At 59.0% G+C, this 26,129-nt stretch overlaps 2 protein-coding genes and 1 long non-coding RNA gene across 4 annotated transcripts; 1 reads left to right on the forward strand and 2 right to left on the reverse strand.

The window, feature by feature from the left end:
- Positions 1–244: 244 nt before the first annotated feature.
- TTLL10 (tubulin tyrosine ligase like 10) lies at positions 245–15,222 on the forward strand. Its single transcript, XM_045475197.1, has 13 exons — positions 245–664; positions 3,217–3,569; positions 4,237–4,317; positions 4,427–4,562; positions 4,692–4,810; positions 4,984–5,113; positions 5,877–5,948; positions 6,406–6,491; positions 6,808–6,979; positions 7,684–7,855; positions 8,468–8,608; positions 14,748–15,003; positions 15,110–15,222. Exons 1-12 carry the CDS (start codon positions 495–497, stop codon positions 14,826–14,828), a joined length of 1,713 nt encoding a protein of 570 aa, XP_045331153.1. The 5' UTR covers positions 245–494; the 3' UTR covers positions 14,829–15,003; positions 15,110–15,222.
- LOC123597000 lies at positions 5,793–6,796 on the reverse strand. The gene is made up of 2 exons (XR_006711914.1): positions 6,443–6,796; positions 5,793–5,987 (listed from the first exon to the last, which is right to left on the reverse strand). It is a non-coding gene; the product is annotated as an uncharacterized LOC123597000 (long non-coding RNA).
- A 6,820-nt stretch (positions 15,223–22,042) lies between the features above and the next one.
- On the reverse strand, positions 22,043–25,447 carry TNFRSF18 (TNF receptor superfamily member 18). 2 transcript variants are annotated; one of them, XM_045475203.1, is made up of 5 exons: positions 25,014–25,447; positions 24,031–24,153; positions 22,976–23,063; positions 22,598–22,804; positions 22,043–22,534 (listed from the first exon to the last, which is right to left on the reverse strand). In XM_045475203.1, the coding sequence occupies exons 1-5, from the start codon at positions 25,225–25,227 to the stop codon at positions 22,444–22,446; spliced, it is 723 nt and encodes a 240-aa protein (XP_045331159.1). In that variant the 5' UTR covers positions 25,228–25,447; the 3' UTR covers positions 22,043–22,443. The 2 variants fall into 2 exon arrangements, with proteins under 2 accessions (XP_045331159.1, XP_045331158.1); XM_045475202.1 differs by having other exon boundaries at positions 22,602–22,804; positions 25,014–25,444.
- Positions 25,448–26,129: the final 682 nt, after the last annotated feature.

Here is a 26,129-nt window from a genome sequence, read left to right on the forward strand (position 1 = left end):
TGCCTCTGGGCCACTGGGTGGCTGTTGCCCAGAGACGGTTGCCAGGCCACCACTGTTGTTTCCCCGGCAGAGGGCTTACACCACCTTGTTGGGCAGGTAAGAGGGACAGGTGGGCCACCGGCACAGGTCCTCGCTGAGTGTGAGGGCTGGGGCCACCATCCCATGTCCCCTACCCACCTGGCTGCCAAGGACCCTGTGGGTTCTCTCAGTTCTCTCTGTCAAGAGCAGAAGGGACAAGAAGGAGGGTGGGGAGAGGGGCGTCCTGGCTGAGATGAGCCCCCTCTGCAGAGGGCCCACTCCCCCAGCACCACAGCGTGAGGGTCACAAACCCCCAGGCCGGGCCAAGAGGAGCCTGTCTCCTGCGGGGGGGGGGGGGGGGCTCCTCAGGACCAGCCCCTTTGCCCAGGACCAGGTCTGCTTCCTTGGGCCAATTCCCCACAGGGCGTCCTCCCAGACAGCCCGCCCCCAGCCGGGAGGCGCCAGCCCATCAAACAATGTCAGCACCTCCCGAGCAACCCACGATGACACGTGTGTCTGGGGAGAAGGCGCGCGGCAAGACACTGACGTCTTCTCGTTTCCTTGAACATTTCCTCCAGGTTCGCCAGGGCCTGCCTTCCATCCTCTACCGGGGTGCCGCTTCCTGCCAGTCTTTTTACCTGACCAGGTAAAAAGTTTATTTCAAAATTTACTCTAAAGTCGAGCTTTCACCTGCCCCGGGCTTCTGCAGGCCGCACGTGATGTGGGGGCCATCCTCTGCTGTGGGGGGCTCCCATCCTGCGACTCTTGCGATCAATGCGTTCCGTGAACCTCTTTGAGCCTAAAGCTTTGCATCTGTATTTAGAATGACACTCCGACAAGTGCAGGCACTAGAGAGAAGGCTCGCGGGGCCAGGAGGTCTGACATGCACACCTCCCACCCCCACCCGTTACGCCCCCGCCAGCCACAGACGTCACACGTCCCCACCGTTGTGCACACCGGGGGCCTTTTTTTCTTTTTTCTCTCTTAACCTTTGTTCATTTGAATGACGAGAAATGAAGATTCACGGCTTATTTCTTTGTGGATGTAATAAACACAGGTTTTCCCACCACCAGTAGAGCAACCCTATGAACGCTTTCATAAGCCAAGATGCTGTAAAGCAAAGAGGCGTATGGGGAAAAATGTTAGCGCGTCCAGACCCAAAAAATAACCTTTCTTGGGCTTTTCTGCTACCTTAGGGTACATCTTGCTAACGGACGCACAACATAAGTTGAGATAAAGCCCAGATCCTCACAGACACAGTTCAGAGCTCTGGGTCTGTACATGGGGTGCAGAGGGCGGTTCCCAGGAAGGAGCTGGGCGGGCCGGCCAGCCGTCCGCGGCCCCTGGAAGGGCACGCTGCAAAACAAACCGCTGGACGCTGCTTTCTCTTTTCGCCTTTGTCCGTAAAGGCAAAGAGCCTCTTTGGACTTCTTTCAGTTAGCAAAAGCAGGTACCAATGTGGGTCCTGCTAAGTTAAAAGTGAAGCGGCATAACTCGAACTTGCAGAAAGCCAGGGCAGAGGGGGATCCCGCACAGAGTTAGGCAAGCCAGGCGGAGGCGTGGCACGCTGCCAAGCCTCCAGATCCGCTGCGGAAGTTCCCCGTCCACTCCGGGCGGCGGAAGGCGCGGCTCGCACACGCTCTGCTCCCTCCGGCGCCGACCACCGCCCCGCGGTGCACTGGCCTCTCTTCCGGCCGTTCTCTAGTCGTGCCCGAATGTCGCCACGTCCTCCTCGCCATTACCACCGCTAGCCCACGTTGACACGTGTCACGTGTATACTAAGCCCTCTGTCTTCGCAGCAGCCCCATCAGGCTGCTGTCCCTGCCAGCCCACTTTACGGGCGAAGAAAGAGAGGCACAGAGAGATTAGGCGAACGGCTGAGGAGCTTCCCTGTGGGGAAACGTCCGGAACTTCTCTGACCGTGCTCCTCCAGGGGCCCTGGATGTACCCCCTCTGACCCTTCTGCCTCTCGGGGCTCCTGGCAGTCCAGTGCCGGGTGCCCCACAGATGCCAGCTTAACTCCGTTTTCCTCCCACTCTCGTGTTTGTGTCTTCCTGGACAGTTTCCTTGCCCTGAATTTCCAACCCTTCTGTTGCATTTTTATTTCCACGAGCTCTTTCGTAGTCTGGACCCCTTGTTCTGGCGGCATCCAGCCCTCTTTCAGGGGCGACGACTCTCCCGTTCGCAGCCCAGCGCATTCCAGGCGTTGCCTTCCTTCAACTCCCGGTCATCTGTTTCTCCCCACCTCTTCCACTTCCTGTGCACACGTGCGCGTGACTGTGCGCGTGGCGCTCCCGCTCACACCTGGGGGGCCTCCCTCAGATGCCTGTCGACCCCATGGCCACTCACTCGAGCTGCTGAGGGATGGTGTTGGACATGAGTACCTTTGGGGGAGGTCATCCCAGCAGGACTCCTGGGACTTGCTGCTGGGTTCCCGGAACACGTGGGAGGGGGCTGGGGTGCACGCACCCACACGCTCGCGTTCTCCCTGTTTTCGGCAGGCTTGTATCGCCCCAGCCCTGCCGGACCGGGTCCAGCCCCCACACTCAGCACCCTCCAAGGAACCCTCCCATTCTGGGTGGGCCACGGCTGGGGCAAGGGGCTCTGGGCCATCCACACGCGCTCAGCCCCCCCCTCAGCAGAGGTGTGAGGCTCCCCCCAGCCCCAGCCCACCTCCCATAATCGTGTTGACAGCTATTCAGTTTGTTCCTCTCCTCTCCTAAGGGGGGACTAAAGTATTTCTTGGGTGACCAGCTGGGGTGTTTGCAGAGTGACTGTCCTCTCTGGATAGTGACCTGCCGACACCTGATTTGTCCTTCTCTGTCCTGCCAACTCCACAGTGTGCTCGCCTCCCCGCTGCTTGTCTTTTTCAATCCTTTCCAAAGTCTTCGCCCCCCAAGCAGCCCCCAAACCGGGACGGACCCATCAAAGAATAGCTAAAATTCCCTGAAATGGCCCCAAGTTGGCCACAAGGGAAAGGGCACTCAAAAGGGGGCGTCGTCTCGGGACAGGGCCCAGAGCAGCCGTGAAGATGCTGCCAGGCACCTCACTGCCCAGTCCCACTTCAGACACACGTGCCACCCTCAGCTCCGAGGGGGTACCCGCTTGGGGCCAGGGTGCCCCTCCAGACCCCCGAAGACCTGACAGCCGGCACCACCGAGGCCAAGCACTGCAATGCCAGACACATGGTCCCTGCAGGGAAAGCCTCGCCTGGAATAAACAGGATGCCGAGATGACCCTGCCTCCACAGGGCACCAGGCCCCACGGTCACCGCAGAGACAGGAGCCAGCCACAAGCAGAGGCCCAAGTCCAGGACCCCGGGAGGCACCGCTCCCTGAGGCTAGGACCGAGGACTGCCCAAAGGTCCCACAGAGGGGTGGGGGTGGTGTCTTCCCGGAGCCGCCCCCGCCCTTGTGCTCCCACACCTGCAGCCCGCAGCCGCACCCGCTTCATCTATCATCGGGGACCACCCACTAGGACCCACGTCAGCAGGAAGAGGGGCAAGTGGTCCAGGATTGCAGGGGTCCGGCGGAGCCACACCCGGGTGCCAGGTGAATGCAGCCCTGGGCCTGTCCAGTGCCTCCCTGGGGACAGGCACCCCATCCCCAGGGAAGGCATTCCCATCAGGGGACCACATATAGCCATTCACTGGGAGGGGGGCCAGGAGAAGGCCAGGCACTGGGTGTGGGGTCTGCGTCAGCTGAGCAGGAGAGAGGACAGCAGAGCCAGGGTCGAAACAGGCACAGAGAGGGGACACGGCAGCGCTCCACGGTCTGGAGGCACCACCACGAGGGGCAGCCGTAGCAGGCACTGCCCCTGCCTGGCCCAGAACCCAGCCACTGTCCAGGACATGCCTGGGCCCATCTCCCCTGCCTGACATGGGTCACCCATGACATCATGATACACATTGTGATCCCCACTCTCCTGGGCATGTGCCTGCACCACGTCTCCCCCCAGCTGCAGCCTCACAGTCTAGCTCTCCCCTACACGGAGCCCCCAGCCTGTTGGTAAGCAGGGACCCTGCCCTCTCCAAGGCCGGCCCTGGCTGGTGATGACTCTCCCCTCTTGCCCAAGATAGGCTCAGGCCCACTGGTCAGGACTGAGATGGGCCCAGGCGGCCGGGGGTACTGCCCAGGGGCTACTAGAAATGGCCAGGATGGCCAGATTCACCGTGGGCACCTCCCCCAGCCACCCCCTCGGACCCCGCCCCGTTCATAGGCTGGGCCCACAAAAGACCGATGGGGAGCAGCCAAGAGGAGCAGCCCCTGCCCCTGCCAAGCCAGTCGGGCCAAGACGCAGGTGGGCTTGGGGCAGGGGCAGGGCCAGGGGACGGGAGCCCTCCAGCCAGGTCAGAGCCTCTGACACCCCGCCTCCCCCCCCCCCCCCCCCCGCCACCACCTGCCCATAGACCTCCTGGACGCTGCTGACACCGCCAGGCCTCAGGCCTCTCTCCTGGAGAGGCACCTGCCAGAGGGGGAGAGGCAGCTGCACGGCAGCGGGCAAGGGCCCTACTTCTACATCGGAGGCACCAACGGGGCCTCCATGTGAGTGGGGGCCTCAGGCTGGGCCCTGCTCCACTGCCCTCAGGGCTCCACGTCCCCTCCGCTGGCACACCTGCCCACCCCCAGGCTCCCAAGGCCCCCGCGGCCACCGCTGCCCCTGTGCCTCCACAGAATCAGCTCCTACTGCAAGGGCAAGGGCTGGCAGCGCATTGAGGACAGCCGGCGGGAGGACTACAAGCTGAAGTGGTGCGAGGTCAAGTGCAGAGACAGCTACTGCAGCTTCCGGGAAGGTAGCAGGGGAGGGGCCGCGGGATCCGGCACAGCCTGCAAGAGCCCCCCGGGGCCAGAGCCGGGGGCCGGGTGGCGCCATCGCCCTCCACCCGGGGAGGTGGTGGCCGCAGGGGCGGGGGGAGGCTGTGGTGGCCCCGCAGCCCCGCATGCCAGCCGGGCCTCCACCCGCCAGGCGAACAGCTGATCTACCAGCTCCCCAACAACAAGCTCCTCACCACCAAGATCGGGCTGCTCAGCGCCCTGAGGGAGTACTCGAGGGTCGTGAGCAGGACCCACAAGACATCACCGTGTGCCCAGGCCACGTAAGCCTGCCCCGGCCCTCTGGGACCCACCACCAACTCACCGCACACCCACGTGTCCTCCCCCGCCACACCCCGTCCCGCGAACCCGCTGTCGCCCTCTGCTCGGCGGCACCACCGTCCATCGGACGGACGCGCCAGCCGCTGGTCCCGAACACCCTCCATGGGACCAGCCCACTCCCCGTTCTGTCTGTTCACCTACATCCAAGCACCCCCAAATACCTGCCGCCCACTCCGTCTGCCCACCCCCCGGACCAGGCAGCGATCTGTGCGCACACCCGCCGTGGTCCACCCGCCCTAATGCGTCCCCCAGAACCTCCCACACCGCTGCCACCTGCTCCCCTCCCCCCACCCACCACACAGCCCTGCCTGAGCCGCTGCGGGTCTTCATCCGACTACCGTCCGCTCATCCGCCTGCCCATGCAACCAGCCGTGCACCACCCGCCTCCCCCGTCCGCCCTCCACCGGGCAGACAGCCCCCCCACTTGCCTGGCCATCCGTGACCTCACCTTACATCTACGTGTCCAGCCGTCCACCTCCATCCCACCCAGTTCTGTCAACAAATCTAATCGATCGCCTCCAAGCATCTGTCTACCCACCGGACCACCTGCCCATCCACCCACCTACTTCCATCCAAAATCCATTTACCCGACCACCCGCCTATCCACACCCACGCCTCCTCACCTCTGCAGACACCCATCCATCCACTCTCCACACACTACCGAGTGGCCGCTCAGCCCAGGCCCTGTGTCCCCCTGGGGTACAGATCCAGAAAGGACACAACCTCCGCCCTTGAGGAGCTCATGTGGACCAGCCCAGGATGCTTTGGGCCACAGAGGTAGCAGCATTCAGCCCAGCTGGGAGGAGCCATTCTGCCCTAAGTTGAAGGACGGCCTGGCGGTTACAGGGCACCCCAAGCCAGGGGAAGAGGTCTGGACTGGGCCGGGGTGCTCAGGGACCCATGCAGACCATTCACTGCGTGCTGGGCACTGTCCTAGCCTGGGGACACAGCTCTGAACTGTCCACTCACAATGCCTGAGGGGGCGCGGGGAACAGCAAGGAGGTGGGAGAGGGGCCAGGATGTGAGTGAGGCAGCCTGCAGCCCGTAGAGAAGCCAGGTGTGCAAGGACCCCGAAAAGAGTGCTCCTGGCAGAGGCAACCAGCCTTCCAGTGGACCTGTCCCTCCAGCTGCCCCCAGGTCAGACCCCTAGGAAGGCTGGCTTTTCTAGGCTGGCTAGTCTAGGGCGAGGGGACAGCCTTCCCTGTGTCTTCCCCACCCCCCCCTGCTCGGCCAGAGTCCTGAAAATGGAAGAATTTTTCCCAGAGACCTACCGTCTGGACATCAGGGACGAGAGAGAGGCTTTCTTCACTCTCTTTGATGGTGAGAGGTCACTGGACGCCAGGCCCGCTCTGGGCGGAGAGGTTCAGGAACGGACCAAGGACCTGGCTCCATTAGGGCAGGGTCAGGCCTGGCGGAGTCGTGGCGGGGGCGTGGTCATGGAGAAGGGTGGAGCCAGGTAGGCGTGGTCTGGGCTGAGGCTGCCGCGATGGGTCAAGGTGAAGGGTCAAGGCCGGACCTTGTGGAGGCGGAGCCTGGTAGGGGGCGGGACCATGGCCGGGAGGGCGGTTGGGGGCGTGGCTGGGCGTGGTCAGAACGGGGCGGGGCCGGCCAGGAGCTCAGGTGGCTCTTCCCACAGAAAATCAGACGTGGATCTGCAAGCCCACGGCCTCCAACCAGGGCAAAGGCATCTTCCTGCTCAGGAGCCAGGAGGAAGTCGCCGCCCTGCAAGTCAAGACCCAGAGCATCGAGGACGACCCCATCTACCGCAAGATGCCGTTCCGGGCGCCTCAGGCGCGGGTCGTGCAGAGGTGTTGGGCAAGGGCACCACAAAGGGCGTCGGTCAGGGTGGCGCTGACCCTGGGCCCCGCTGGCGCCTGGGAGCGCGGGCTTGGAAATGGAAAGCTGCGGTGCCCCCAGCTGGGCTTCTGTGTGGCCAGCAGAAGTGGGGGTGTCACATCTCGTCCGGGTTGATAGAGATGCCCCCCCCCCCCCCACACACACACACACACAGGCTCCTGGACACGGGGCAAGGCAGAGAGGGCTCGGGCAGTTTGCTCCTGCAGGAAGGCCAGCCTCTGTTCTGTCCCCAGCCCAGGCAGCCGCGGCCTGCAGGCTGCAGCCAGAGGGACCACCCCTCCCCTGCTCCCTGGGCCCCTGGGCAGGGTCTTGACTCACAGCCTCACATGGGGAGGTGGATGGGTGGCAATGTGGCCTCACAAAGGTCCCTCTGGACCTCCACATCCACCAGGGTGGCTGCTGCCACAACTACGTTCTCCTGCCCCTTGGGCACCCCAGATCATGCAGTGGGCTGAGATTCAGGGGCCAGACCCTCCCTCCCAATTCCCTGACTTGTTCAGGCTCAGAAATGTCCCCTTAACGATGGACACTCACTCAGCCAGAAGAGAGGGCCCACAGATCACACCTGGGACAAGTGGTGCTGAGGAACTGGTCTGGGGGGCCAAGGCGACACAGGATAGGCCAGCCATGTGCTCAGTCCCCATGTGTCCCCCAGGTACATCCAGAACCCACTGCTACTGGATGGGAAGAAGTTTGACGTGCGTTCCTACCTGCTCATCGCCTGTGCCACGCCGTACATGGTCTTCTTTGGTCACGGCTATGCCCGCCTCACTCTCAGCCTTTATGACCCCCATTCCAGCGACCTCAGTGGCCACTTGACCAACCAGGTAAGGGCACCCCACAGATGAGGGCCCTCTCTGCAGCTTTGGGACAAGATCATCGCTCGGGACACGGAGGAGAGTTCAGCTATAGGCGGAAGCTCAGACCCAGAGGTGGCAGGGGCCCGGAGGTGGCCCAGGCCTGGTGGTGATCCCGGGCTGCCCTGCTCGCAGTCAGCACCACCTCTCACCTTCAGCCAGGGAAGGGCATCCTGGTGAAATGACTGATGACCGAGAGCCCTGCGCCCCTGACCCCCAGCTTGGTTCCCTCTAGGTGCGGATGGGGTGTGGGTAGGGGTAGGAAATGAGGTCTCTGAGGACCTCCGTGGAGAGACCCTGTAGGCAGAGGTCTCTACGGAAGGATCTTCATGAGAGGATCTAGGTGGGGGCCTTCCATGAGGATCTGTGGGAGACTTGACGGTTGAGAGGGTCTCATGGAAGAAAGTGCTGGGGAGGGTCTCAGCAGGCAGTGTCACCGCAGGGGGTCCTGGGGTGGTCAGGACCTCTGCGGACTCACTGGGTAGCTGGGTCAGCGTGAGGCTCTCTTTAGGGGCCTTCAGCAGGGGCAGGGCCTCTGGGTGTTCTGGAGTGGTGGGCTCCAGATGCTGCACTGCCCCCCAGTTCATGCAGAAGAAGAGCCCCCTGTACGTGCTGCTCAAGGAGGACACGGTATGGAGCATGGACCACCTCAACCGCTACATCAACGACAAATTCCGGAAGACCAAAGGACTCCCTAGGGACTGGGTCTTTACTACCTTTACGGTCCGTGTGCTTCTTCCCGGTGTCAGCCTGTGGGGAGGGGGTAAGGGTCAAGACCCCTTATGGCACATGAGGGGTAGGTGCTGGGCACAAGGTGCTCGGAAGTCCCTGAGGGCATGCACCTGCATGGAAGTGTGCCTCACGTGTGTCTACGTGTGTGCTGTGCGTGTGGAGGCTGGCCACTCGGAGGGGCCCCAGTTTCTCTTTGTCTCTTTCTCTTTCTCTCACTGTCGACAATTCACATGACATGAAGTTCACCATTTTAAAGTGTACACTTCGGTGGTTTTTAGCATATTCACAAAGTCGTGCAGTTATCACCACCTAATTCCTCAAAAAGAAACCCCATACCCACCATCAGACTCTCATCACCTCCCTCCAGTCCCTGGCACCCACTCATCTACTTTTGTCCCTATGGGTTTCCCTGTTCTGGGCATTTCATAATAATGGAATCATACAAATATGTGCCCGTACTGTATTCCTTTCTGTGACTCAATGCTATTTCATGGCAGGGACATACAATTAGCTTTGGTAAACATTTGTCACCTGATGGACATTTGGGCCGTTTCCACTTTCTGTCTATTTCGAGTAACGCTGCTGTAAATATTCATGTGCAAGTTTATGCATGAACATATTTTCAGTTCTCTTGGGTATATATCTAGGAATGCTATCGTGAGGTCATATGGTAACTTAGGTTTAACTTTCTGAGGAACTACCAAACTCTTTTCCACAGTGGCTGCGATATTTCACATTCCCACCAGCAATACATAAAGGTTCCAATTTCTCCACATCCTTACCCACACCTGTTATTTTTTCTTTTTCTTTTTCTTTTTCTTTCTTAGTCATCCGGTGGGTGTGAAGAGGGGTCTCATTGTGGTTTTGATTGATGTTGAGCATCTTTTCGTATGCTTATTGGCCATTTGCAGGTCTGCTTTAGAAAAAGTTCTATTCAGATCACTTGTCCATTCTTCTTTGTTAGGCTATAAGAGCTTTTTATATATGCTGGATACTAGACCCTTATCAAATATGTGATTTGCAAATATTTCTCCTGTTCTTGTCTTTTCACTTTATTGATAATGTCCTTTTTCTTGCACGAAATTTTAGATTTTGATGAAGTCCAATTTGTCTATTTTTTTCTTTTTTTTTTTTTAATGTTTATTTATTTTTGAGAGAGAAGGAGAGGGAGACACAGAATCTGAAGCAGGCTCCAGGCTCTGAGCTGTTAGCACAAAGCCCAACATGGGGCTCGAACTCACAAACCATGAGCTCATGACCTGAGCTGAAGTCGGACACTTAACAGACTGAGCCACCCAGGTGCCCCTAATTTGTTTATTTTTAATTTGGTTATTCATGCCTTTGATGTCATATATAAGAATTCATTGCCAAATCCAAAGTCACAAAGATTTGTACCTGTGTGTTTTCTTCTAAAAGTTTTATCATTTAGCTCTCAGTTAGGTCACTGCTCCATTTTGAATTAACTTTTGTATGGTGTGAGGTAGGGGTCCAACTTTATTCTTTCATGTGTGGATATCCAGCTTTCCCAGCAGCACTGGTCAAAGAGACCATCCTTGGCACATTGTTGAAAATCAGTTGATCAGATATGTATGCGTTTATTTCTATTCAATTCTATTCCATTGGTGGGTGTGTCTGTCCTGATGCTGGTGTCACACTGTTTTGATTGCTGCCACTTCATTCATTCTATGAATGTGTTGCAATACACTACCTGGTTTTCATTTGTAGAAACACTCTTGCATTCCTGGCATAAATCACACCCAGACATGGTATATTATCCTTTAAATACGCTGCTGGATTTAGTTCACTAGTACTTCATTGAGTATTTTTGTGTCTACACACATAAGCAATACTGGTCTGTAGCACTCTCTTGTATGTTTGTCTGGTTTCAGATGTATTTCTTTCTCTTCTATTTTTGGAAAGCTTGTGAAGGATTAGTGTAAATTCTTTAAATGTCTGGAATAACTCACCAGTGAAGTCACCTGGTCCTGGGCTTTTCTTTGTGGAAAGGTTTTTTATGACCAACTCAACTTTTACTTGTTATAGGTTATTCATATTTTCTGATTCTTACTGCATCAAGCTTGTTAGTTTGTCTTTCTAAGAGCTTGTCCGTTTCTTTCAAGTTATCTAATTTGCTTGGAATACAACTGTTCATAGTGTTCTGCAAACAATTATAATCCTTTTTATAATCATTTTCATCTCTGTGTAAGGTCTTTCTTTCTTGATTTTAGTAATTTGAGTCTTCTCTCCATTTTCTTGGCCAGTCTAACTAAGAGTTTATCAATTTGGTCCATCTTTTTAATGAACCAGCTTTGGGGTTCATTTATTTTTTTTCTGCTGTTTTCTATTCTCTCTTCCATTTATAGTCACTCTGATCTTTATTTCCTTCCTTCTGCTTTTTTTTTTAATGTTTATTTATTTTTGAGAGAGAGAGAGAGAGAGAGAGAGAGAGAGAGAGAAACAGCATGAGTGGGGGAGGGTCAGAGAGAGAGGGAGACACAGAACCTGAAGCAGGCTCCAGGCTCTGGGTTGTCAATACAGAGCCTGACACGGGGCTCGAACCCATGAACTGTGAGATCATGACCTGAGCTGAAGTTGGACACTTAACCGACTGAGTCACCCACGTGCTCTTCCTTCTGCTTGCTTTGGATTTTTATGTTCTTTTTCTAGTTTATTAAGGTTGAAGAGATCTCAATCTTAAGGGTGACTTGAGATCTTTCTTCTGGTTTTATATAGGTGTTTACAGCCATAAATTTCCCTCTGAGCACTGATTTTACTGAATTTCGTAAAATTTTGTATGTTCTCTTTTCATTTCATCTGTTACTAAAGAGTGTGTTGTTTAATTTCCACATATTTGTGAATTTTCCAATTTTCTTTCTCTTGTTGGTTTTTAATTTCATTCCATTGTTGTCAGAGAACATACTTTTATGATTTGAATCCTTTAATAATTCCTGGAACTTGCTTTATGTCCTAACATACTGTCTACCCTGGAGAGTGTTCCATGTGCACTTGAGAAGAATGTACATTCTGCTGTTGTGGATGGAGTATTCTATAGACGTCTCCGACAGGGTTACTTGGTTTGTAGTGTTGTTCAAGTCTTCCATCTACTTGTTCTTCTAGCTAAATGTTCTATCCATCATTGAAAGTGGGGTATTCCAGTCTCCAACTATTATTATTGAATCGTCTGTTTTGCCCTTCAATTCTGTTTTTGCTTCATGTATGTTGAGGCTCTGTTGCTAGGTGTATGTATGTTTATTACTATTACATCTTCTTGTTCTGTCATTATACAGTGTCCTTTCCTTTCTCTGGTATCAATTTTTGTCTTAAAATCTATTTTCTCCGGTATCAGTATAGCCATGTCAGCTCTCTGATACTGTTTGCATGATATATCTCTTTCCATCCTTTCACTTTCAACCTGTGTCTCTGAATCTAAAGTGAGTCTCTTATAAACAGTATATCAAGGGTTTTTTAATGCATTCTGCCAATCTCTCTAGTTTAATTGGAAAGTTTAATCCATTTACATTTGATATAATCACTGATAAGGTAGGATTTACATCTTATATTTTTATATTTATTTTTTATATGTCATATCTTTTTTGCTTCTCAATTCCTCCATTACTGCCTCATTTAGCATTAAATACATATTTCCTAGTGTACAATTTCTAGTGTCATTTCTTTTACTATATATTTTTGAATTATCTTCTTTGTTGTTTCCCTGAAGATTAATATTAACATCTTAATTTATAACAATTTCGTTTGGATTAATACCAAGCTAATTTCAATAGTATTAAAAAAAAAAAAACACTATTGTTCCTACATAGTTCTTTACATCCCTTGATGCTGTTATTCTCACAAATTACAGCTCTATATCTAGCAAAACTATTCTTCAAAAAACAAGATTTTAAAAACCAGAAGTTATCACTAGTAGAACAGCCCTATGGTCCTTCAGGCTGAAATGAAAGGACTCTAGACAGTAGCTTGACTTCACAAGAAATAAAGAGCACTCTCATAAAGGTAACTACATAGTTAAATGTAAAAGGCCATATTAATGTATTTTTTGGTAATTACTTTTTTTCTCTTATTTAAAAAACAACTAAATAAAGCAGTAATTCTAAATCTGTGTTGGTGGGCACACATTAGCATTTGAATGTGTCATCCCACTGCCTTCTGGAATCCATGGTTTCTGATGAGAAGTTGGCTGTCAATCCTATTAAGCACCCTTGTGACCCATCACTTTTCTCTTGATTTCAATATTCTCTTTTTGTCTTTAGAAAGTTTGCTTATGGTATGGAGGGAGGATCTCTGAGTTTATCCGAACTGGAGCTCACTGACCTGCTTGAGTGCGTAGACTTTTTTTTAAATCAAATTTGGGAAGTTTTTTTTTTTTTTTTTTTTTTTTTTACCATTATTTCTTCAACTATTTTTCCTGCCTCATACTCCCTTCTCCTTCTGGGACTCCCATTATGTGTGTTGGCTTGATGGTGTCCCACAAGTCTCTGTAGCTTTTTTTTTTTCATTCCCTTTTTTCTGTTCCTTGGACTAAATGATCTCAACTGACCTATCTTCAACCAACTCAAATCTACTGTTAAGCCCCTCTAGTGAATTTCATTTTTCAGTTACTATACTTTTAAACTCCCAAATCTCTGTATGTTTCCTTTTACAATTTCTGTCTCTTCACTGATATGCTCTATTTAGTAAGACATCATTCTCATGTTTTCCTTTAGTTCTTTCCAAGTGAGGTCTTTTGGTGGGGAGGGGGAAGCAGCAGAGAGATCACAACAAACAGCTACAATTCTTTGCAAGTCAGGTCCATTCTGCTACCTCCAGTGCTGAGAATGCAGACTTTTTTCAAGGCTAGCACTGAGCTGGGAAGTAGAGGATAAAACCAGGTCAAGTTAAAATGCTACAAAGCTTGCTGTTCTTACCAAGATTCAAGATTTTTCTTTCCTGTGCAGTCCTCAGATTGCTTCAAGCCTTTGGTTAATTTCCAGAGCTCTTAAAAAGTTGATTCTGATGATTTTCTTTGCCAGGTTTTCTTTTTTTTTTTTTTTTTTTTTTCTTTTTTTTTTTGGGGGGGGGGGTGGCTTCTATGGAGTGGCTTATTTTCAGATGTCCTTCCTCTGCCATTTTTGCTGATATCCTCCTTGCCTCCCTTGAACCCACTCCAGTGAGGCTTCTCTAGTGTGCCACTGAAATACTCATTGAAGGCAGCAGTGACCTCCTTGTTGCCAAACCCAGGGGTCAATTCCCGGTCCTTTTCTTCTCTCATCTGTCAGCCAGTTTGGACACAACTGCTCACCCCCTGGTGCTCTGGCCCTATGGCTTCCAGGACTTCGCCTGCTTCCTCTTGGCCCCTTGTGCTGCTCCCCTGCCCCCCACCCTGACTATTGCTCTCTTGAGGTCCGGAGCCCTGCTTTTTATCTGCACCCATTGGGATGAAGTCTCCTAGCTCCACAATTAAACATCTGGCCCTGGTCCTTCTCCTGAGCCGTAGATCCCAGGGCCTGTCCCACCCATCGGCAAGCTCCTAAATATCTCAGACTCCATGGTCCTCCTCTTCTCAACTGATGGGGACTCCATCCTTCCAGAATCTCAGACCAAACCCTTAGGGATAACTATTTCCACAGCTCATAACCCATTCATAAACCAATCAAGTTAGCTCCACCTCAAAATATGTTCAGAATCCAACCCACCACCTCTACCTGCCCAAGCCACCCGAATTATTCCAACAACTTCCTCATGGCCTCTCCATTTCTCTCAGCATAGCAGCCAGTAGATCCTATTAGGTCATGAATCAGTTGTGCCCCTCCTGTGCCCCGCCTTCCAACCGCTCCGATTCCAGCATGAAAGGTAACGTCTTCCAGTGCCCCCACAACGTGACCGGCACCACTCGGGACTCATTTCCTGCTGCCCGCCCCCAGCTTGCTCCAACCACAGCAGTCTCACTCTGTCCCCCCAACACCTCAGGCTCCCACTTACAGCTGTTCTTACCGCAAATTCCCCTGCCGTACCCCCAGACCCTGTGCTCAGTCCGCTCGCTATCTCCTCAATGAGGCCCAACACACCGTACCCCTTTTTACAGCCATCCCCCCAGAACTCCCGATCCCTAACACTGTTTCGTTTTCTTCATCAGCACTTATTGCTTGATGTGCTGCACAAAATATACAGTGATTCATGTGCCACATTTGTCTCCTGTCGCCATTACTGTGAGTGATCTGCCCAAAGCTGTCCTCAGTCTTGAACCCCCGTACCCGCCATGCGGGAGGAGCTCCACATGTTTGCTGAAGGAGTAAACTAAGAGTGAATGAGTTTCTAGCTGTGAGTCTGTGACTCCGTTTGCGAGTGTGGGCGGTGTGGCTGTGCAGGAAGGACACCTGGCGGGAGCACGGGTGAGGGCACAGACAGGAACGCAGGTGAGGGGTGTCTGCGGTCCCAGGCCTGGGAGATGTAAGCGCGGGCGACGTCCGGTCACCGCCTCCCTGCCCCCATCCACAGAAGCGGATGCAGCAGATCATGGCTCACTGCTTCCAGGCTGTCAAGTCCAAGCTGCAATGCAAGCTGGGCTACTTCGACCTCATTGGCTGTGACTTCTTGATCGACGAAAACTTCAAGGTACTGCCGAGGTTTCCCAGGGCGAATGGGGCTTGGTAGGCAGGTGGAAGGAGGCAGGGGCCTCTGTGTACACCCTGACCACCCAGGCAAGCCCGTGGGGTGGAGCCTACAGTCAGACTCCCCCACCCGCTGCCAAGCTCCTGAAGTGGGGCAGCCCTCAAGGCCAGACCCTCAGACCCTCAGAGTCCTAGCTCCTTGGGAGATAGGAGGAGTGAGGCCGCAGAAAAGAAGTGACGGGCCAGGATCACAAGACTAAAGGGGACCGGGGCTTCAGCCTCCTGTTGGCCAAGCGTTGGTGGGGAGGGACGCTAACCAGGGGTGCCTGCAGGTGTGGCTGCTGGAGATGAACTCCAACCCCGCCCTGCACACCAACTGTGAAGTCCTGAAGGAGGTGATCCCGGGCGTGGTCACGGAAACCCTGGGTGAGGCCCCTGTGCAGCCCGCAGAGCCCTCGAACCGGCTCCTCGCGGCTTGCCCCGCCTCGGACGCGCCACCCCAGCCGCCCCCCAAATTCAGAAGCCCGCGCCCAGCTCTCGAACCTCCGGAGGGCCTGCGTGGAAACCTCACGCCCCCCAGAAAAAAGGCGTCCGTGCCCAGCCTCCCGACACGCCTCATCCCTGCCTGGGGCCCGTCCCTCACCACCCACCCCCTCCCCCCCCCCCCCCCCCCCCGCCGGCACGACCTCAGCCCTGCCACCGCGAGGTCGGGGACCCTGAGCCCGCGCCCCTCTCCCCTGTCTCCCCCAGACCTGGCGCTCGAGACCTTCCAGAAGAGCCTGCGCGGCCAGAAGATGCTGCCTCTGCTGTCCCAGCGCCACTTCGTGCTCCTGCACGACGGCGAGGCAGACCTCTGGCCGCGCCCCGGGGGCTCCCGGGGCACCCTGCGCCCGCCGCCCCCGCTCCGCGCCGCCCCGCGGCCAGGCGCGCGCACGCCCGCACCACCCCGGGGGCCCGGCGGCGCGCACGCGCGGCCCGGACCCCCGGGCCGCGGCCCCGACGGCGGCACCCAGGGCCGGGAGCCCGGGGCCGAGCGGCCGCGAGAGGGAGCGGGGGGCCCGGCGCGGGAGCCGTCCCCGGGGCTGGCGGAGGAGGAGCGCAAGAGCGCGGGCCATCGCGGCTCCTAGCGGGCGGGCCGGCGGCGCCCTCCGGGACCTATAAAGGCTACTTTGTTACCAACGGCCCGTGCTGCGGGTCCGGTGGCCCCAGGCCTCCCCGACGCTCGCTCCCCAAGGCGCTCCCATGGGGGCTTCTCTGCCGCATTGCTGGGCCCCGTGCTTGGAGGCCGAGGGTGGAGGGATGCGCGGGTGTTGTCCTACTGGAGGGGGGATGAGCTCCCCACAGCCTCCCGCTCTGCCCTGGGGGCGGGGGCTGCCTCTGTCGCGGGGAAGCCCGCAGGTCCAGGGCTCCTCCACATCACCCTGTGTCCCTCACAGACCAGGACTTTCCGGAAGTCCCACAACCCGCAGGAGCCCTACTGCCTGGCTCTGTGATCCCCAGGAAAGGATCCGGATCCCCAAGCAAAGGAGCGCTTGCTCAAAGCCGAGACCGTTCCACAGAGGCGGCCCCAAGGGGGCCTGCTCAGGCACAGCTCCTTTCTGGGCCAAGAAGGTACCCGGGCTCTGCCCTCTCCACCACCTCCACGGGCCCTAACTTCCCTGCAGGCCTGGAGCTGCAGAGGCCCAGAGGACAAGGCGGTGGGGGAGGGGGCACAGCCATGGCAGGACAGCCCTGAAGGACGTGCTGAGCCGGCACTGGCCCTACCCTGGCCAGTCCATGAATGGCCACAGGTGTTCCCGTTCCCCATGGACCCAGACCTCAGGTTGGGGGCGGGGGGGGGGGGGGGGGGTGAGGACGGGAGGATTCAGGGCCTCTGATGTGTCCAAGCCCCCTACGACCACTAAGTGTCCAGGTCCAGCCATAATCCCGTCTCCACCCCCGTCCCCCAGCCACTCGCACCCTCTCCAGTCCAGATCTCAGGGTCGGGGCAACCCCACCCCGGCTTGCACACCTCCTCACTGCTCCCTCTCGCGCACCTTGCCCTCACCTCTCCATGGTTACCACCAAGTCCCAAAGGCCCTCCTCTTGACCCGCGGGGTCAGGGACTGCTGGAACCCACTCTTGCCTCTGCCTTGGAGTGCTGGTGGGACCTGGGGTCAACAGGGGTCTGCGGGCCAGCCTCCGCTCCCGAGGAGGGCGGGTCCATTCCCAGGGAAGGGGAGCTGCAGAACCACTAGAGGGCGCTGTGCACCGCTGTGTCCCAGGCCACGGAGCTGAGAGAAGCCAGCCCGGTCTGGCCAGTCACAGCCCACCCACCGCACCCCTGCTCTCCCAATGCACCCTGCCGCACCCCCTCATCTTGCTGCTGTGCCCTGGATTACAGGGTCCCCAGACAAAAGTCAAGAAGCACACACTTGTCCCCACGTGCCTGGGGTCCAGGAACCCTAACTCCCCCTCCCAGCTTGTCTGATGGTCACTCCGTGAGGGGCCAAGCTCAGCCTACTGCCTGCTGTGGCCCCAAGCCGGGAGGCAAGAAAACCTGCCTCTGTGTGGGGGTGGGAGTGCAGTGGCCTCCTGGGTGGGCTGAGTACACCCAGGTCTTTGGGGTCGGGGCCATGTCCCCTGCTAGCATCCAGGCCACTACGCGGCACAGCCATGTCACTGCAGAGTCCCTTCCCGATACCCCCTGGGGCCTCTGTACCTCACGTCCCAGCTCACAGGCCTCTCCCACCCCTTCCTCGCATGAATGGCATCCGCCCTGCAAGCTCACAGGTCCCCTGCCCCCCACATCGTGCCGTGGTTCTCCGTGTGGCCCGACAGTGCTGTCCCAGAGCATTCCCACGCTCCTCAGCCGCCGCACTGGGGCCGCCTCGCTTGTCAGCATGGCATTCAGAGTGACCTGAGGCCTCCGTGACATGCTTGCTTCCCTGGCCCTGAGTGGGGGCAAAGTGAAGGGAAGTGCACATTGGCGGAATGGCCTGCCCTGTGTGGACCGAGCCCCCTCCTCGGGCTTCCCCAAAGGCCTGACCCCCTGCTGCTCTGGGGTCCCTGGCACCCCCGCAAGCGCCCAAATGTCAATAAAGAGACTTTCTCAAGAACCACTGCTATTTGTTCATCCCCCAGGAGTGACGGCCGTACTCCGCCCCCCATCTGGACCTTCCCCTGGCCCCAGCCAGCTCACGTTGGGCCCCGAAGTGCCCTTGCCAGCCCGAACTATATGGGCCGCCAGGGAGAGGGGGGCCTGAGTATCTGGAGGTCCCAGGTGCATCCGAATATTCAAAGCACATGATGGGCAGCAGGCACTAGAGGGGCCCAGACCCCTGCAGAGGCTTGAGGGGCTGGCCGCAGCAGCATGGAAGGGATGGCGTACCCAGTGCCCGGGGCAGGGCCGCCCCACCATGGCTGGAGTCTGTAATTCAAGGTGAATATGGGCTCCTAAACGCTGAGTGTCTCTCTCTCCCCCGCCCTGCCGCCCCCTAGGCCTCCACCTTCCCCCACACTCACTCCCCCCGTCTCCCTCTCTGCGCCTCCAGAGATGAGTCCTGGGGCCCTGCTGGTGGGTGTGGAACCCCCACCACCCCTGCATCCTCCACCGGCTGAGCACCTTCCGTCAGCCGTGTGTCTATTTCAGCCAAAGATCCCACGGAGCCCCAGAGACTCGGCCCCCCCAAACACCCCCCAAGCCCATCCCCCGTGCCCGCATGTACCCCCCAAGCCTGTCTCCATGGAATGTGCGTCTGGGAAAAGGGTCTGGAGCAGCCCTGGCCCGAATCAGCACCTCTGTTCCCAAAGCTTCCTGGAAACATGACGCCTGAGTGTGGAAATGGCCATCTCTCCACTTCGGCCACGGGGCCACAGGGGTGGCCCCTCCAGGACCCCGTCCTCTTCGGACCTCGAACTCAACCCCACGGGAGGCAGCACGGCTGGCTCCCAAATGCTCAGGAAACCACGGCTGGGGGAGGAGGGAGGGAGAGTGACGGCCCCAGGTCCTGGTCAAAGCTCCTGAGCGGGCGTGCCTGGCCCCAGGGACCTTACCTTCTCAACAGGTGCACACCCCAGCAACTGGGGGCAGCCAGGGACCCCCTGCCTCTGGACAGCTCCCTGCAGCTGCCCGAGGGCCGAGGCCGAGAGGGGCCAGGGGCCAGCTCCACCTCAGATGTGTCCCCACCCCCCCCACCCCCCCCACCCCCCCCCCACCCCCCCCCCCCCCCCCCCCCCCGTCTAGCAGAGTCCAGATCTTAGTCAAGGGCGAGGCAGGGGCCTTTTCCAGCAAGGGGAGGGGAGGGGACCAGGTAGGGAGCTGCTGTGGCCGGAAGCACTTCTGGGAACCAAGGGCGGCCTGCAGGCCCTTATCTGAGGTTGGAGAGACAATGTGGACTGCTACCCCAGGGGGAGGAGCTGCGGTTTTCCGGAACAGCTGGAGAGCTGCTCCCGTGGGTGGGGGTTTCCAGGGGAAGCAGTGAGGGGCCTGGAGCAGAGTCTCATAGTGGGGTTTCTCTCAGGGCTTGGTGGCCCAGAAGATCAGGCGACCTGACAGGCTCTGCTGGTGGGCACATTCCTGTCCCCATCCCAGGAAGCTGGGCTGAGTGGGAGGGGGACAGGAGCCTGTCACCAGCCCCTCAGCTCAGCAGCAGCCCCCCACCCCTTTCCCCACGCTGCCCTGGGCACTTCCCCTCCCCCACTGCCCATCCACAGTTCCATCCCTAGAACTTGGATTTGCCCAGTCCTCTCCTACCTAAGCCCCCCGATGGTGGCTTCTGCACACCTATGCCCCCCCGGGGTCTCTGCCTGCCCGTCCAGCCCCTGTGCCCCCAAGGCCCTGCACAGAACCTTTCACCAAAGAGTTGTCCTGTAAGCCGCAGAGACGGAGCCCTTCCGTATGCCCACTTCCTGCTCTGTCTTCTGAGCTGGGGTGTCTCAGGGCCAAGCGAGGCTTGCTGATTGATCATGGGGTTCTGGGGGCTCCAAGGAGGGAGGGGGGCAGGAGTGGACAGACGGATCTGGGGTGAGAGACAGGGGGTAACTGTGCGAGGGGCGGCGGGGGAGAGGTGGAGAGAAGGGGGCAAATCCAGCACCCCCAAGCGTTCCTCTGGGCCCCCCCAAAGCCCTAAGATCTTCAGGGCCAGACCCCTCCTGCCCAGCCCCCAGGCCAGGCCTCACGCTCCCACCCTCTTGTGCTGCTGCTTGAATCCAGCACCCTCCCCATACTCCGCCTGGGCCTCGGAATCTCCCACCCTGCTGTGTGCCGCCCCCATGCTGACGTTGGGGCGCTGTTGCCTCACACGGTGGGGGGGGGGCCCCCACGCGGAGTTTCCATGCTGCGTCAGCGACCAGAGAGGCCCCTCAGAACCTGTCAGTCAGGAACGTCCATGACTGCAGACGACCTGAGTCCCCACCCCCCACCACCCTCATGGGAACAGCTGAGCCAGGGCCAGGGAACCCTTTGCCCCAGGGCAGCCTGAACCAGCACCTCAGGAGGGTCTAGGACAGCCGTGGGCACCCCACGTACCCCACCTGTGGGGACGGGGCAGTCAGGTGACCCAAGTGACAAGAGCCAGCCCAGAGGAGAGCTAGCTTCCCGAAGCAGGGTGGGGGAGAGCTTGGCAGGGCAGGAGGCCTGGCTTGGAGACAGAACCGGAGGGGGGTGGGGGTGGGGGTGGCCAGCAGGGCCCAGAGAAGTCTGTAGAGGGCCTCCTGGGACACACCCGACTTGGCCAGCACCCTATCTCCCGCTGTCCCCTGACATCGGGCCGGTGCCCCTGCATTCTCCCACTTATTAGCTAATTCACCTGGATCCTCACCTGGACTGGGGCTCCCGGGGAGGGCCCGGGGTCTGGGAGCCAGCAGGCACGGAGAGCATGAGTGTTTCCCATGTGAGTAAATCACGAAGGACTTGTCCACGCCCCTCCTTCCACGGGGAGGAGTGGGCTTCGCCATGCTGGGGTGCAGCGGGGTGGGGGTGATGCCCCCGGGCGCGATCCGTGCAGATCTCTCCACCACCTTCTGGCCGTGAGCTGGGTGCCCCCGGCCCCCTGCCCATCGGGTCTGGGTGGGGGTGAGGGCACTCTCCTGGGCAGCAGGCCGGTAGGAAGGGGGTGTCAGGGAGCTGGAGCATTGGGACTACGGGCAGGTGGCCAAATGCGCTGGCACCTGAAGGCGCCGCTGCCGAGACCAGCCTCCACTGGCCCGCCTGCCGCACCCTGGACAGTTGTGCCAAGGAACCCTTATCAGCCTCGCCCGGCAGCTCCTGCCAGGAGGCCCGGAGAAGGCTGCTCACCTCACTGGGTGCACTGGGTGGGGGCCTGGGACCCCCGGAGGACGCCCCGGAGGGAGAGGGATCTCAGCAGGTGGTAAAGGCAGGCCGCAGGGCTTGGGGACGGGGAGGGGGCCAAAGGCAGGCCACTCCAGGGCTGCCCTCCCAACCAGGAGGTGTGGCTGTAGAAACTGACCCCGCCCTGGACTCGGGCCGGAATGACAGAGACAGGCACCCCACAGAAGCCAGCAGGCTGTGTGACCGGCCCAGAGTCTGCAGCAGCAGTGGCCCAGAGACTGGACACAGAACCCAGCTGTCCCAAAGTGCCAGGCTGACTACCAGGGGAGGGGTTTTGGACAGGGCAGCAAAGAGGCACAGAGGGCAAGTGTCCATCATGGTGCCCCTCCTCCGGGAAGCCTTCCAAGTCCCACGGCCCCTGCTAAGCGCTCGCGCCTGGGACTGGAATGGCCCCACCCCCAGCCCTGCCCAGGCTGGAAGGCGACTGAGGGTACTGGTAGGGGAGGCTTCGTCTCCCTGTCCCCCCATCCCCGATCACGTCCACTCAGGTCACCGGACAAGTGTTTATTGAGCACTGCCTGTAGCTAGGTCCTGCACTGGGCATGGCCTCCTGTCCTGGGAGCCAGGGGCCCAGAGACCCCACCCCCACAGGGCCAGCAAGGGAGGGAGGGAGGCAGACGTGGCTGTGTCTGTATCTCCCATGGGGTCTGGCCACGGCTGCTGCCTCTTCTGCACGGTCTGGGGGACCGGTCACTGTCACCACGCACACCCACTTCCGCCATCGAGGGGAGCAGGGCCGGGCCCGGAGCTGGGGTCCCGCAGCAGGGTGCAGAGCTCTTGCTCCCGAGAGTCAGCCCTGGGCGGCCTCCCGGGAAGGTCTGGCTCTGGGTCCGCTGTGGCAGAGGACAGCCGGGCCTCACACCCACAGGTCCCTCAGCTGGCCCTTGTCCTCAGACAGCCGCTCCCCGCGCTCCTCCTCGGGGAACTGGCAGCTGCAGGCGTCTTCGGCTGGCGGCCGTGCCTCCAGCAGCAGCTGGGTCTCTGCAGAGGGACTTCGGTCAACGGGCAAGCCAAGGGCCCACCTCTCCCTCCCGAGGGCACAACCGACCTGGGGGCCACATGCGCTGCCTCCTCAGCTGCCAGATGTGCAGGCCAAGCTGGGCTGCAGTCAGGACCAGGATGCAGGCGGCCACGGTGAGGAGGACGATGGTCAGGGGGTCGTGCGGCTCAGTGGGCAGCGGCCCCAGGCTACATACGGCATTGTGTGTTTTGTTCCCAGAGAACATGGTGGGAAGCCCAAACTGGGAGCAGCTGGGACACACGGACACAGAGTCCTCAGTCAGCCCTTGGCCACCAGAGCAGCCCCTCTGCATGGCCGCTGTCCTCTGAGTGTGGGGGGGGGGGGTCACCATACCAGGAAGGACCGGAGATGCCCCTCCCTCGGGGACTTCCCAGCCACCTGAAGGTCCCACCAGCACTCACTCTGACCAGGGTTTGCAGCGGCCCTCACGGCCCCCAGAGAAGGTCCCTGTGGCACAGTCAACACACTCAAAGCCGAAATTGAAATTCCCTGCAGACAGACAGCCGGGGTTTGCTGGGGTAGATGCGATGGGACCCATCTGGGGCCACAGCAGAATGACCCACACACTCCTTATCCATTGGACAGAGGCCTCTGAGGCCTACAAGACTAGGACCTGGCATCAATCAACGCCCACGTGTGCCCCATTCCAGGCATCTGTCGGGGAGGCAGACTTGGGGGACCCCAAGGCTGTGACCCTGAGCTGAGTGGAGGTCCCCGGGGCAATCTGGGAGAGGAGATTGTGTGGTGCTTGGCCAGAGGGGAGGGGAAGGGTCCGCCCACTGGAGGCTGGTGGGGGGCAGGGGGTGGGAAGCAGAGACCGAGCAAAAGCCGGGAGGGACCTTGTGCTGGGTCCAGTAGCCTGGAGGGCGAGAGGCCAGTGAGGGTCCCAGAGAAAGGAGGTGAGGCTCCTGCCCCAGTTGGCCCTGGACCCTGCCCTACCCACCTCACAACGCCCCAGGCCCCAAGAGGATCTGAGCTGCTCCCTCCAGGAAAAGGGTTGACCCCCAGGCAGGGCAACAGGGGGCAGGCCAAGCACATGCTCAGCGGAGGTGTGGGACTGGGGCATAGTCAGAGCCAGGGCCCGAGGGCCAGACAGACCCTGGACACCCCCACCCCCACCCACATCCTCTCTGAGGAGCACCCTCTCTCTGGACGAAGAGACCCGGGCTGTGACGGGGAAGGACACCCCCCCCCCCCCCGCCCCGGAGCCGCGTGCGTGCTTGGGGCTCATATCCGGGCTGCGCCAGTGAGCAGCGGAGCGGCCCCACCCACCCAGGCTTTGCAGGACCGGAGACGCCGGTGCCTGCCTGCCTGCCCAGAGGACACGTCTGTACCCTCCACACACGTGTGTTCCTTCTACACCCACACGCCACTTGTGCACAGCTGCTCCCGTGGGCTGTGGCTCGGCCCTGCTCAAACCCCCTGACCTGCTCCGGCCACAGTTGCCGGGACTTACCACGTGGCTGCGCCTCCTGGCCGGGCGGGCAGGGGTGGTGTTTGCAGGTGTCACACTGGGGGTCTCCACAGTGGAACTCCGGCTGGACACATGTGCAGTCCCCCTCAGGACAAACCTCCTCAGCTGAGCGAGAGAGAGGCCGGCCCTCTTAGCAGCTGGGCCAAGCGCCTCCCTCGCCAGGACTCCCCCCAGGCCCCGCAGGGGGAACCCTTAGGCAGCCCCGGGGGTACAGAGGGCACCTGTCTGGGAGCCAGGACCCCAGTTGGGTCCAGCTGTCTGCCTCCTTCCTAGGCACCCAGCTCCCCCACCCGCGTGACTTGGCTGTGTCCCCCACTGCCCTGAGGCTGCTCTTGCCCAGGGTGGCTGTGACTTGGCAGGAGAACAGAACATGTCCCTGCAGGACAAGGGAGTCATCTGGGGGACCTACGCCCCCTCCTCTTTCCATCCTGCACGGGCCCCAGCTGCCATAGCCCTTGAGGCAGGCTGCCTGTCCCTGCCTGCCACACTGAGACGCGGGGCCCTCAGACTCCCCTTCTCAACCCCCAAGATCTACCAGGGTGATTCTCTGGGGGTGTTTTCCCTGCAATATTTGTCCCCAGACTGCCACCTTCCACTTGCCCCTCACCCATACAGGTAGGTCTGGGGCAGAACAGTGCTGCAATCCTGACCTGGGCAGAAAGCGGCCAGGGCGATGGGTGGGGGCTCACTGTCCACGCAGTAGGAGCTGCGACAGCCTTCCTCCGCCTCGGGACCCAAGACGCCCCTTGAGGAAGGCTCTCCCGCCCATAGCCCCGGACTCCGCCTTTGGGCCACCGGCCTGAGCTGAGCTCCTCTCCGCCACTCGCCCCCTCACCCATTCCCCTGGGACCGAGGGCTCTGGACCCGGAAGGGGTGCCCACCACCCCTCCCAGGCCGAGGCTGAGCACAGGGAGGGGGCGCGGCGCGGCCGCCTTCCGAGACGAGACGGGCTCCCCGCGCCTTACCCGCGGAGCACAGGCGACAGCAGCGCGCGTCCGTCCCGGCTCCTCGCAGCAGGCGGCCGGGGCCGCAGCTCGGACCCGAGGGGCGCTCGCCCAGGCCGAGCGCGCAGAGCAGCGCCACGCCGCACAGGGCCACGCGCGCGCCCCTCGCCCCCATGGCCCCCGCCGCCCCACCGAGCTGCGGGATTTTAGGGGATGCGCCCCGCCACGCCCCCATCCGGACACGCCCAGACCCCGCCCGCGGCCCCCGGGCATCGGCCGCGATGCAGGGAGGGCACAGAGCCGGTGCCCACCAGGACGGCCCCGACCCCCGGCAACTCAGAATTCCAAGGGCGAGCGGAGCACGGCGGATGGGCGGGGGCGGGGTGTCAAACTACTCCGTGCGACCCCAGTGGTGGCCGCGCGTCATTACAGCTTTGCCCAAACCACAGAGCACAGCGGCGAGCGACCCTTTGTAGACCAGGCACCCTGGGAGACCATGCCGTGTCCCTGGCGGCCAGAGATGGCCCCTGGGTGGGGGTGGGGGGGGGGACGATGGTGGGGGCCGGGGCACGTGGGAATCTCTGCAGCTGCGCCTCAGTTTTCTGTGAACCTGAAACTGCTCTAAGTAATAATTTTTTTAAGTCAACTGGGCCCAGCTGTATCTCAAGGAGGTGGAGAGCCCAACCTCACAGGGCGGGGCTGGGGACCTCCAGGAGACTCAGGCTCAGCGGTGACCTTGGGGGTTCCTAAGTGTTCATGCCCTTTGGTCCAGCATTCCTACCCAGAAACTAAATATGCTGCCAAATGTGTGAGTGCTGAGGGGGGCATGGAACACAGCCTACACCCCCAACTATGTCTGGGGCAGGACCGGAGGGGGGAAGGTCAGAAATGTTTGCTGTTCAGGGGCGCCTGGGTGGCTCGGTTGGTTGAGGGCCGCCTTTTATTTCGGCTCAGGTCACGATCTCACGCCGTGCAGCGTGGAGCCGGCTTGGGATCCTCTCTCTCCCGCTATCTCCGACCCTCCCCGCTCCAATAAATAAATAAACATTTAAAAACATGTTTTCTATTCAAAACCTGCAGTCTGTCAGGTCTGTAGGGAGAGATGTAGGCAGGAAGGGTGGGTGACAGATGCAGGTG

Source organism: Leopardus geoffroyi, chromosome C1 (genome assembly GCF_018350155.1).
Source record: "Leopardus geoffroyi isolate Oge1 chromosome C1, O.geoffroyi_Oge1_pat1.0, whole genome shotgun sequence".
NCBI lineage: Eukaryota > Metazoa > Chordata > Mammalia > Carnivora > Felidae > Leopardus > Leopardus geoffroyi.